General features: G+C 35.9%; 1 protein-coding gene across 9 annotated transcripts in view; it reads right to left on the reverse strand.

The window, feature by feature from the left end:
• Positions 1–13934, reverse strand: part of axo (axotactin) — a 396767-nt gene that overhangs the window by 263521 nt on the left and 119312 nt on the right. For all 9 annotated transcript variants that reach the window (XM_075304128.1, XM_075304125.1, XM_075304124.1 and 6 more), the window contains one exon: positions 11386–11670. In XM_075304128.1, the coding sequence (XP_075160243.1) occupies positions 11386–11670 (285 nt within the window). The remainder of the gene's footprint in view (positions 1–11385; positions 11671–13934) is intronic.

Genomic DNA, 13934 nt, shown 5'->3' on the forward strand with positions numbered 1-13934 from the left:
GTAGATTTAACGTTTATGTTAACTTTCATGAATATGGGGCTTATTCTGAGCTTTGTTAAACTTTTTCACATACTTTCATTTTTTTATTTCATTGGCACTTGTGTGCGGAGCTGTCATGTCGGCATGCTCTTTTTCAAACGAGCAGAGCTTCATGTGTGCTCCGGCACTCAAATAAAAAAGAGTTTTTATGTTTTTTCAGCTCATTTTTGAGCAAAATTCAAACATTGGTCTTATTGAAGACTTAAAGTTAAAAAAGAACAGTGCTTGATATAAACGAAATGGACTGTGTTGTTGGTTCAAAAATATTTTTTTTTATTGAAAAAAAAAAATAAAAATTTTGTAACAAACGAATTTTTTTGGTGATAAAAGTTTAAAATTTTCGAAGCAATTCAAAAAACTCTAACAAAAGAAAAACATTTTCGGTATAAGTTTTACAAACTTTTCCTTCTTCGCGTGTTGACGAAATCCCGATATAAGGAAATATGGTAAACTATGTCATATTTTACACCCATCTTCAAAGCGGTTTTACTCCAATTAACTTGATATTTTACACACAGTATAGATTTCACATTCTATTTAAGTGTGTCGAATTTTATCGCAATCGTTTCAGATTTAGATAAATTCTATATATATGTTCTTCCGATTCAGTCAAATAGAATCACATAATTTCAGTGATGATTTCCTATATCTTAGTTGTGTTTTGCACACTGTAACGACAGACTTTGCACAGAAGGTTAAGATTTATATAAGGCTCCCCCAGTTGTGTAAATCTGGACCGATTTGCCCAAATATTATCTCAAAATCTAGAATTTAACAAGTATATACGGCCGTAAGTTCGTCCAGGCCGAATCTTATGTACCCTCCACCATGCATTGCGTAGAAACTTCTACGAAAGACTTCTTAACATCGTTTTCTAAATTGTGAGTTCATACGTGGTATATACATATTAGACAAAAAGATATGTGTAGGTAAGTCTACAAATAATTACGAATCGATATGGAATTTTGCACGGTACGTAGAGAGCCAGAATTTAAATATGGGGGTCGCTTATATGGGGGCTATATACAATTATGAACTTGATATGGACCAATTTTTCTGTGATTGGGGATCGATTTATCTGAGGGCTATATATAACTATATACCGATATGGACCTAAAGGGTGATTTGTTAAGAGCTTGATAATTTTTTTTTTAAAAAAACGCATAAAATTTGCAAAATCTCATCGGTTCTTTATTTGAAACGTTAGATTGGTCCATGACATTTACTTTTTGAAGATAATTTCATTTAAATGTTGACCGCGGCTGCGTCTTAGGTGGTCCATTCGGAAAGTCCAATTTTGGGCAACTTTTTCGAGCATTTCGGCCGGAATAGCCCGAATTTCTTCGGAAATGTTGTCTTCCAAAGCTGGAATAGTTGCTGGCTTATTTCTGTAGACTTTAGACTTGACGTAGCCCCACAAAAAATAGTCTAAAGGCGTCAAATCGCATGATCTTGGTGGCCAACTTACCGGTCCATTTCTTGAGATGAATTGTTCTCCGAAGTTTTCCCTCAAAATGGCCATAGAATCGCGAGCTGTGTGGCATGTAGCGCCATCTTGTTGAAACCACATGTCAACCAAGTTCAGTTCTTCCATTTTTGGCAACAAAAAGTTTGTTAGCATCGAACGATAGCGATCGCCATTCACCGTAACGTTGCGTCCAACAGCATCTTTGAAAAAATACGGTCCAATGATTCCACCAGCGTACAAACCACACCAAACAGTGCATTTTTCGGGATGCATGGGCAGTTCTTGAACGGCTTCTGGTTGCTCTTCACTCCAAATGCGGCAATTTTGCTTATTTACGTAGCCATTCAACCAGAAATGAGCCTCATCGCTGAAAAGCGGATTTTCTGCCAACTTTTCTAGGGCCCATTCACTGAAAATTCGACGTTGTGGCTCGTTAGTAAGTCTATTCATGATGAAATGTCAAAGCATACTGAGCATCTTTCTCTTTGACACCATGTCTGAAATCCCACGTGATCTGTCAAATACTAATGCATGAAAATCCTAACCTCAAAAGAATCACCCTTTAGTTAGGCATGGTTGTTAACGGCCATATACTAGCACAATGTACAAAATTTCAACTGACTCGGATGAAATTTGCTCCTCCAAGAGGCTCCAAAACCAAATCTCGGGATCGGTTTATATGGGGGCTATATATGATTATGGACTGATATGGACCACTTTTGGCATGGTTGTTAAATATCATATACTACCACCACATACCAAATTTCAACCAGATCGGATAAATTTTACTTCTCCAAAAGGTACCGGAGGTCAAATCTGGGGATCGGTTTATATGGGGGCTATATATAATTATGGACTGATATGAACCAATTCCTGCATGGTTGTTGGGTACCATATACTAACATCACGTACCAAATTTGAACCGAATCGGATGAATTTTGCTCCTCCAAGATGTTCCGGAGGTCAAATCTGGGGATCGGTTTATATGGGGGCTATATATAATTACGGACCGATTTCGACGAATTTTTGCATGGGTGTTTGAGGCCATATATTAACACCACGAACCAAATTTCAACTGAATCAGATGAATTTTAGACTTCCAAGAGGCTCCGGAGGTCAAATCTGGTGATCGGTTTATATGGGGGCTATATATATTTATTGACCGATATGGACCAATTTTTGCACAGTTGGTAGAGACCACATAGTTACAACATGTACCAAATTTCAGTCGGATCGGATGAAATTTGCTTCTCTTAGACGCTCCGCAAGCCAAATCGGGGGATCGGTTTATATGGGGGCTATATATAATTATTGACCATGTGGACCAATTTTTGCATAGTTGTTAGAGACCATATACTAACACCATGTACCAAATTCCAGCCGGATCGGATGAAATTTTCTTCTCTTAGAGGCTCCGCAAGCCAAATCTGGGGATCGGTTTATATGGGGGCTATATATAATTATGTACCGATGTAGACCAATTTTTGCATGGCTATTAGAGACCATACACTAACACCATGTACCAAATTTCAGCCGGATCAGATGACATTTTCTTATCTTAGAGGGTCCGCAAACCAAATTTGGGGTCCATTTATATGGGGGCTATACGTAAAAGTGGACCGATATGGTCCGTTTGCAATACCATTCGACCTACATCAATAACAACTACTTGTGCCAAGTTTTAAGTCGATAGCTTGTTTCGTTCGGAAGTTAGCGTGATTTCAACAGATGGACGGACGAACATGCTTAGATCGACTCAGAATTTCCCCACGACCCAGAATATATATACTTTATGGGGTCTTAGAGCAATATTTCGATGTGTTACAAACGGAATGGTGGAGGGTATAAAAATGTTGCCCAAATCTGTTCATATCTAATTATATGTGTATTTGGGAATATAAACCTATATATAGTCGGTCCCGCCCGATTTTAGATTTTCCTTACTTGTTATGAATGAATATGGATTTGTTATTGTGAATTGCCGCACTTTCTTTAGTTTCCAAAAAATACACTTCCATTCCATGTCCATTTACATTCTATAATCTCACATATGTATATGCGTGTCTGTATGATGACTTTTTGGCCAAAAAGGCCATTAAGCATCAGAAGTGAATGAAAACAATTTTACGTGAACTTGTGATGCTTTGATGGTGTCACTCAATGACTATGCATAGATGCTGATACCGTGGCAGCAGCAAACAGAACGGCATATTTGTCAGAGTTACAAAAGCTCAGCAAATCCCATGGATAGAATGGAAATACTACCACCGCTAATAACATTGGCCATAACAGGAAACGTGTAAAGCCCTCTAGATCCCGTCTACCAAACTCACTTGGAATGGATGCGGCTCATAGTCTACATCAATGGGCCATTTGTCTGCCCCTCGGTGAGTATGTGCAATTCTGTGCGACATAAGTCAACATGTCACTTTCCTGGCAATATACGTTGTCAGTTAGCCAGTCAGTCAGTCATTCTTTTTGGAAATTCGGAACTGCATAGCCCATCTGCAGTCAACCATCTGAGTGCAAATGACACCAAATATCAGTTCAGTCCACTCATCCAGTTCGTGAAGCCAATTTTTCCACATTCACACTCTGTTGCAAAATTGTGATGGGAAAATTAATTTGCATTTCATGTATTCGCTGGTCCGGTTAATAGAATCGGATCGCAGATCATTGCTATTACTTAATATGAATATGCATATTCAAGGACGATTTTAGGTGGGCAGGGTGGTTGGTTTGGGTTGACATGTTCTCGCTTGTTAGCCATTTATTTTATGGCATCTTATTATTGTGCAAAAAATATTTTTGCACTATAATTTCTCTACTCTACAGCACAAAATGATGAGGTATGTACAAAAGTTTTATATTATATAGGATTAAGATATAAAAAAACTGGGTGCTAAATATAATAAAAAAAAAAAACAAAAAAAAAAGGCCCAGAAGTCAACTGTGGGGATCGGTTATATGGGTGCTATATATAATTATGGGCCGATTTGCATGGTTGTTGAAGAACATCTACTAGTATCATGTACCAAATTTCAACCGAATCGAATAAAATCTACTTCTCCAAGAGGATGCGGAAATAAAATCTGGGGATCGGTTTATTTTTAGGCTATACACACATAGACACACGCAAAAAAGAACGTTTGGAAAACGTTTTTCTTTTATTGCACACTGTTAGAAAAATATGTTTTTCATATGTTCCGATATAAACAAAATGTGTTTCGGGCACAATTTTAAAACACAATATATTTAAGTGCAAACATGTAATGTTCCTAAACTAACTCTAAATTTTTGGGACACATATGTTAGTATGTTAGAATATATTATGTTTGGGGCATGCATGTTTCATAAAAATCATATGTGTGTATGCAAACATGTATAAATTTACAAATTTCGACTAAACATACATATGTTGTGATATTTTATTCAAAGCGACAGAGAGAGTATAGAGAAAGAAATAGAGATGGAAACCGGGAGAGTTGACAAAAGATATCAACATAACACAGCGAAAGAATCAAAAGAGAACAATTTCTATGAAACCGCTTGTATGTTGTTTCGGAAAACTGGTTTATGATAACGTCAAAAATTTGATATGCTTAAGTCTAAATATTATTTAATTTGAATAAAGAGAATAGACATTCGGAACCAAGAGAACCAAGAGACATTAAAAAAACAGCATGTGTTTTCGCCGTGAGAGCAGCATTTTATGTATGTGTGGACATGTGTTTTGTTTATCATTTTGGCATTATGGGCACAATTTTTTTCTTGGTTCGTTAAAAGGAATAAGGTGTCTTCATAAAAATAACGAAAGGGCACTATACTCTTTTTACAGTTGGAACAGTAAAATGAAGTAAGGAGGAAATAGTGAAAAATTACACAGTAAAATGTATAAAAACAAAGTTTAGTTCCTCTTTATTAATAAGTAGTCCACAAGGAGTTGACGGACACCTTCAAATATAAAAGCGAGCATTAAGTTCGAGTTTTGCAGCTAAAACAATTTAAAAAGTTTATTTTCTTTAAAATGAATTATTAAAGAAAAATAAAAGGCATTTTAGAGCGATGGTGTTAAATGCTAGTAAAAAAACTGTTCACGCCTAAATAAATTTATGTTTATATTATAAAATTATATATGTATGTTTATACTCGACTCCACATTCTTCTTTTGTTAGAGTTTTTGAATTCCTTCCAAATTTTAAAGTTTTGTACCAAAAACAGGTTTTTGTTACAAAATTGTTATTTTGCAATAAAAAAAATAATATGTTATCCACAAATCAGTCAATTTCGTTTATATCAAGCACTGTTACTGACTATAAATCTTTAATAACCCACATTTCGAAGTTTCATTATAAAAATTTAATATAGTATAAATATAAATGCGTAAATTAAAAAAAAAATAACCAATGGTGTTCGGTCGGAGCAGGGATTGAACCCACGCCCCTTTGCATGCAAGGCAGACATGCTAACCACTGCTCCACGTGGCAAACAAATGTATGTTTCTGTTAAATAATATTATGTTTGCATGGGCTCGTGGGCGCTGCAAACTATGCTATATAAATGTAACTTATAACGATATTTATCTGCTGGTTACTATAACAGCTACGTAGCCCAGTGGATAGTGTGTTGGCTTACAAACTGTATGGTCCTCGGTTCGATTGTCCGTGCAGGCGAAAGGTAAAATTTAAATAATTTATAAAAGTGAATAATTTCTTCAACATTATTTGTATTACAGAAAAAGGTGCCAAGAACTAAAATATTTCGTGGAAGTGAGAATTACGAGTATGTTACGGAATGAGCACAATCGTCTTTGGGAAAAATTCTTCCAAGCATATAATATTTTTGGGCTCAATATGCTTCCAAACATATAATATGTTCACATAAAACAAATATGTTAATGTTTCGGCAGTATCCAATAATATATGTGCTTCCTGCACATATATTATTGGATACTGCCGAACTGCACCCGATTTTTTTTGAGGGTGCAGTTTTTTGAATTTCTTCCAAAATTTTAAACTTTTATCACCAAAAAAATGTTGTTACAAATTTTTTTATTTTTTCAATAAAAAAAATTATTTTTGAACCAACAACAAAGTACATTTCGTTTATATCAAGCACTGTTCTTTTCTGACTTTAAGTTTTAATAAGACACATTTGACAGTTTCATAGTAAAAATTTAATATAGTAGTATGTAATGTTGAACACCTTTTAGGTATCTCCCGAACATATCTGGAATATATATAAAAAAAAAAAAAAAACTTTTTGGTGTTCCGTCGAAGCAGGCCTCGAACCCAGGACCCTTGGTATGCAAGGCGGACGTAGCAACCACTGATCCACGGTGCCCAACTAAACTCGGCTCGTGGGCGCGCCAGCTATGCTATATAAATATAACTTATATGGATAATTGTCTATTGGTGACAATAACAGCTATGTAGCCCACTGGATATTGTGTTGGCTTACAAATTGCATGGTCCGCGGTTCGATTCTCCGTCCAGGCGAAAGGTAAAAGTTAAAAAATGTATAAAATCGAATAATTTCTTCTACATTGTTTGTATATGTTTAGCTCAATGGCAAGGCACCTCTTTTTTTATAGCCTAGTCCGAACGGCAAAGAAGAAGAAATAAAGAAATTTTTTAGAGACCTATCTGCACGCAAAAAAAAAAATAATTCCTTCCTCTCAACGAAATTTTACACAAAGTTCGTTTCTCATTTGCTTATCGCTGTAAAGAAGTGTATTTGGAAGAAAAGTATATACTTTTTGTGATAAACGTTTATTCTTTTGCAGGATGTAAAAACAATTTCATAAAGACAAACTAAAACAAAAACATTGTTTTCTTGCTAATTGCATTTTCCCTCACATCTTTCTCACATCCACGAGGTTTTTTAGTTCTTAACACCTTTACCTGTAATACCAACAATGTATAAGAAATTATACAATTTTATACATTTTTAAAATTTGTTTACCTTTCGCCTGGACGGAGAATCGAACCGCAGACCATGCACTTTGTAAGCCAACACACTAACCACTGAGCTATGTACCTGTTATGGTCATCAATAGATAAATATCCATATAAGTTATATTTATATAGCATAGCTTGCGGCGCCCACGAACCGAATAAATAAAGTTTATTTAACAGAAACAAACATTTAGTTTGGCACCATGGAGCAGTGGTTGCTACGTCCGACTTGCATGCCAAGGGTCGTGGATTCGATTCCTGCTTCGACCAAAGTTTGTTTTTTTGTTTTTTTTTTTACATATATTCCAGGTATGTTCGGAAGATTCCGAAAAAATGTTCAACATTACATTGTAGTATACTAAATTTTGAACTGTAAAATGTGTCTTATTAAAGACCTAAAGTCAGAAAAGAACAGTGTTTGATATAAACGAAATGGACTGTGTTGTTGTTTCAAAAAATAACTTTTTTTTATTGAAAAAAATAAAAATTTTGTAACAAACGATTTTTTTGGTGATAAAAGTTTAAAATTTTCGAAGCAATTAAAAAAACTCTAACAAAAGAAAAACGTTTTCGGTACATGTTTTCCAAACGTTTTTTTTCTTTGCGTGTGGCTTTAAATCTAGGACCAATAAAATTAAAATCAGGCTACAGATCACATTTATCAAATTTTCATTCTCTTTTCGAGGGTTATTAATAAAGGTAGTCACGTACAAATAAATGCCAGTTTAAAAATCCAAATTATAACGGATACTTCAAAGTAAAAAATATTTTCTTAATTCAAAAAAAAAAAAAAAAACAAGTATATACGGCCGTAAGTTCGGCCAGGCCGAAGCTTATGTACCCTCCATCATGGATTGCGTAGAAACTTCTTCTAAACACTGCCATCCACAATCGAATTACTTAAGTTGCGGTAACGCTTGCCGATGGCAAAGTATCTTAAAACCTCCTAGCAACATCTCCTAAATTGTATGTAAGTCCATACGTGATATATATTAAATCAAAAAAGATCGATCCAATACGTATATAATTCAGTTTGACAAAGTAGACATAAAATTTTGACAAAATTTTCTACAGAAATAAAATTTTAACAAAATTTTCTATAGAAATAAAATTTTCACAAAATTTTCTATAGAAATAAAAATTTTGACAAAATATTCTATAGAAAGAAAATTTTGACAAAAATTTCTACAAAAATAAAATTTTAACAAAATTTTCTATAGAAATAAACTTTTGACAAAATTTTCTATAGAAATAAAATCTTTGTAGATTCTTTGTGGCTCGAATGGCAACCATGATTATGAACCGAATAAAATTTGAACAAAATTTTCTATAGAAATAAAATTTGGCAAAATTATCTATAGAAATAAAATTTTGACAAAATTTTCTATAGAAATAAAATTTTGGTAGATTATTTTTGGCTCTAGTGGCAACCATGATTTTGAACCGATATGGACCAATTTTTGAGTGATTGGACCAATTTTGGTATGGTTGTTAGCGACCATATACTAACACGACGTTCCATGCATGTCTGGGGATCGGTTTATATGGGGGCTATATATAATTATGAACCGATGTGGACCAATTTCTACATGGTTGTTAGAGACCATATACCAACACCATGTACCAAATTTCAGCCGGATCGGATGAAATTAGCTTCTGTTTTAGGCTCCGCAAGCCAAAATTGGGGATCGGTTTATATGGGGGCTATATATAATTATGGACCGATGTGGACCAATTTTTGCATGGTTGTTAGAGACCATATACCAACATCACGTACCAAATTTCAGCCCGATCGGATGAAATTAGCTTCTGTTTTAGGCTCCGCAAGCCAAATCTGGGGATCGGTTTATATGGGGGCTATATATAATTATGGACCGATGTGGACCAATTTTTACATGGTTGTTAGAGACCATATACCAACACCATGTACCAAATTTCAGCCGGATCGGATGAAATTAGCTTCTGTTTTAGGCTCCGCAAGCCAAATCTGGGGATCGGTTTATATGGGGGCTATATATAATTATGGACCGATGTGGACCAATTTTTGCATGGTTGTTAGAGACCATATACCAACATCACGTACCAAATTTCAGCCCGATCGGATGAAATTAGCTTCTGTTTTAGGCTCCGCAAGCCAAATCTGGGGATCGGTTTATATGGGGGCTATATATAATTATGGACCGATGTGGACCAATTTTTACATGGTTGTTAGAGACCATATACCAACACCATGTACCAAATTTCAGCCGGATCGGATGAAATTAGCTTCTGTTTTAGGCTCCGCAAGCCAAATCTGGGGATCGGTTTATATGGGGGCTATATATAATTATGGACCGATGTGGACCAATTTTTACATGGTTGTTAGAGACCATATACCAACACCATGTACCAAATTTCAGCCGGATCGGATGAAATTAGCTTCTGTTTTAGGCTCCGCAAGCCAAATCTGGGGATCGGTTTATATGGGGGCTATATATAATTATGGACCGATGTGGACCAATTTTTACATGGTTGTTAGAGACCATATACCAACACCATGTACCAAATTTCAGCCCGATCGGATGAAATTTTCTTCTCTATGAGTCTCCGCAAACCAAATCTGGGGATCGGTTTATATGGGGGCTATATATAATTATGGACCGATGTGGACCAATTTTTACATGGTTGTTAGAGACCATATACCAACACCATGTACCAAATTTCAGCCGGATCGGATGAAATTAGCTTCTGTTTTAGGCTCCGCAAGCCAAATCTGGGGATCGGTTTATATGGGGGCTATATATAATTATGGACCGATGTGGACCAATTTTTACATGGTTGTTAGAGACCATATACCAACACCATGTACCAAATTTCAGCCGGATCGGATGAAATTAGCTTCTGTTTTAGGCTCCGCAAGCCAAATCTGGGGATCGGTTTATATGGGGGCTATATATAATTATGGACCGATGTGGACCAATTTTAACATGGTTGTTAGAGACCATATACCAACACCATGTACCAAATTTCAGCCGGATCGGATGAAATTAGCATCTGTTTTAGGCTCCGCAAGCCAAATCTGGGTATCGGTTTATATGGGGGCTATATATAATTATGGACCGATGTGGACCAATTTTTGCATGGTTGTTAGAGACCATATACCAACACCACGTACCAAATTTCAGCCGGATCGGATCAAATGTGCTTCTGTTAGAGGCTCCACAAGCCAAATCTGAGGGTCCCTTTATATGGGGGCTATACGTAAAAGTGGACCGATATGGCCCATTTTCAATACCATCCGACCTACATCGATAACAACTACTTGTGCCAAGTTTCAAGTCGATAACTTGTTTCGTTCGGAAGTTAGCGTGATTTCAACAGACGGACGGACGGACGGACATGCTTAGATCGACTCAAAATTTCACCGCGACCCAGAATATATATACTTTATGGGGTCTTAGAGCAATATTTCGATGTGTTACAAACGGAATGACAAAGTTAATATACCCCCATCCTATGATGGAGGGTATAAAAAACAATGTGGAACGCCGTTCGGACTCGGCTATAAAATGGAGGTCCCTTGTTATTGAGCTTAACATGGAATCGGGCAGCACTCAGTGATAAGAGAGAAGTTCACCAATGTGGTATCACAATGGAATGAATAGTCTAAGTGAGCCTGATACATCGGGCTGCCACCTAACCTAACCTAACCTAAGGACAAAGCGACTTCATTGAAATGTTTATCGAATTTTGGCCAAGGAAAAAACTTAACATCATAATAGTACATCGTCTATGCTAAGCAAATTTCGTATTCTTTTCACGATAAAATTTTTGGCAGTGCAAGTGTTCTAAATTTGATTAAATTCGGTTCAGATTTACCAATAATATTAAGTCAATATTTTTTTAAAGTGTATATCGCTTATAAGGTAACCCACTACTTACTGTATATATCGCAATGTTCTCCTTCATAATGTGAACCGAAGCAATCGCAGGATATGTCATAGTAATGATTGATGCAACGCGAACCCACAAAACACAAATTATGCCGGGAATGACATTTATCAGCACAGCCTTCGTTGACATTCTCATGTTTCGTAGCCACCAATGGTGATATGGGAAGAAGGTCGGATGCAGCTTTACCCGAACTCAAAGTGACATTACGTATGCAACCAACAAAGGATTCAATAATATACTTGACACCATGTAGCTTCTCCTCCGATGATAGACCTGCAGAGAAAAACAAATTAAAAATTTTGCCATGAAGAAGAAACAATAAGACACACATCCTTTGTGATTGTTGGCAATTTAGGCAATGGATGTTTTACAATAAAACTACACTAAAACAAGTATATAAGGCCGTAAGTTCGGCCAGGCCGAATCAAATGTACCCTCCACCATGGATTGCGTAGAAACTTCTACGAAAGCCTGTCATCCACAATCGAATTACTTGCGTTGTGGTAACACTTGCCGATGACAAGGTATCTTCAAACTTCTTAATGCCGTATTCTAAATTAGTCCATACGGTGTATATATTAAACAAAAAACAAGTAAGGAAAGTCTAAAGTCGGGCGGGGCCGACTATATTATACCCTGCACCACTTTGTAGAATGTGTTGGGGCTATATATAAAGGTTTGTCCCAAATACATACATTTAAATATCACTCGATCTGGAAAGAATTTGATAGGCTTCTACAAAATCTATAGACTCAAAATTTAAGTCGGCTAATGCACTAGAGTGGAACACAATGTTAGTAAAAAAATATGGGAAACATTTAAATCTGGAGCAATTTTAAGAAAACTTCGCAAAAGTTTATTTATGATTTATCGCTCGATATATATGCATTAGAAGTTTAGGAAAATTAGAGTCATTTTTACAACCTTTCGACTAAGCAGTGGCGATTTTACAAGGAAAATGTTGGTATTTTGACCATTTTTGTCGAAATCAGAAAAACATATATATGGGAGCTATATCTAAATCTGAACCGATTTCAACCAAATTTGGCACGCATAGCTACAATGCTAATTCTACTCCCTGTGCAAAATTTCAACTAAATCAAATCGGGCGAAAGCTATATATGGGAGCTATATCTAAATCTGAACCGATGCCGAATGCTAATTCTACTCCCTGTGCAAAATTTCAACTAAATCGGAGCAAAAAATTGGCCTCTGTGGGCAAATGAGTGTAAATCGGGCGAAAGCTATATATGTGAGCTATATCTAAATCTGAACCGATTTGGCTGATATTTTGCAAGTTTTTCGAGACTCATAAAATATTCGGATGTACGGAATTTGAGGAAGATCGGTTGATATACACGCCAATTATGACCAGATCGGTGAAAAATATATATGGCAGCTATATCTAAATCTGAACCGATTTTTTCCAAAATCAATAGGGATCGTCTTTGAGCCGAAACCGGACCCTATACCAAATTTTAGGACAATCGGACTAAAACTGCGAGCTGTACTTTGCACACAAAAATACATCAACAGACAGACAGACAGACGGACAGACAGACAGACGGACATCGCTAAATCGACTCAGAATTTAATTCTAAGACGATCGGTATACTAAACGATGGGTTTCAGACGTTTCCTTCTTGGCGTTACATACAAATGCACAAACTTATTATACCCTGTACCACAGTAGTGGTGAAGGGTATAAAAAAGGTCGACTAAATACGTATATAATTCAGTTTGACAAAATTTTCTATAGAAATAAAATTTTGACAAAATTTTCTATAGAAAAAAAAATTTTGACAAAATTTTCTATAGAAATAAAATTTTGACAAAATTTTCTATAGAAAAAAAAATTTTGACAAAATTTTCTATAGAAATAAAATTTTGACAAAATTTTCCATAGAAAAAAATTTTGACAAAATTTTCTATAGAAATAAAATTTTGTCAACATTTTCTGTAGAAATTAAATGTTGGTATATTATTTTTGCCGATATGGACCAATTTTTGTGTGATTGGCGATCGGCTATATATATGGACCAATTTTTGCATGACTGTTAGCAGCCATATACTAACACCACGTACCAAATTTCAACCAAATCGGATGAATTTTGCTGCTCCAAAATGTTCCTGAGGTCAAATCTGGGGATAAATTTGAATGGGGGCTATATATAATTATAGATACCATATACAAACACTACGTACCAAATTTCAACCGGAGGTCCAAGAGACTCCGGAGGTCAAATCTGGGGATCGGTTTATATGGGGGCTGTATATAATTATGGACCGATATGGACCAATTTTTGCATGGTTATTAAAGACCATATACTAACACCACGTACCAAATTTCAACCGTATCGGATTAATTTTGCTCCTCCAAGATGTTCCGGAGGTAAAATCTGGGGATCGGTTTATATGGGGCTGTATATAATTATGGACCGATATGGACCAATTTTTGCATGGTTGTTAAAGGCCATATACTAACACCACGTACCAAATTTCAACCCTATCGGATGAATTGTGCTCCTCCAAGAAGC

The sequence above is a fragment of the Haematobia irritans genome, chromosome 4 (assembly GCF_050003625.1).
Source record: "Haematobia irritans isolate KBUSLIRL chromosome 4, ASM5000362v1, whole genome shotgun sequence".
In the NCBI taxonomy this organism is placed as follows: domain Eukaryota; kingdom Metazoa; phylum Arthropoda; class Insecta; order Diptera; family Muscidae; genus Haematobia; species Haematobia irritans.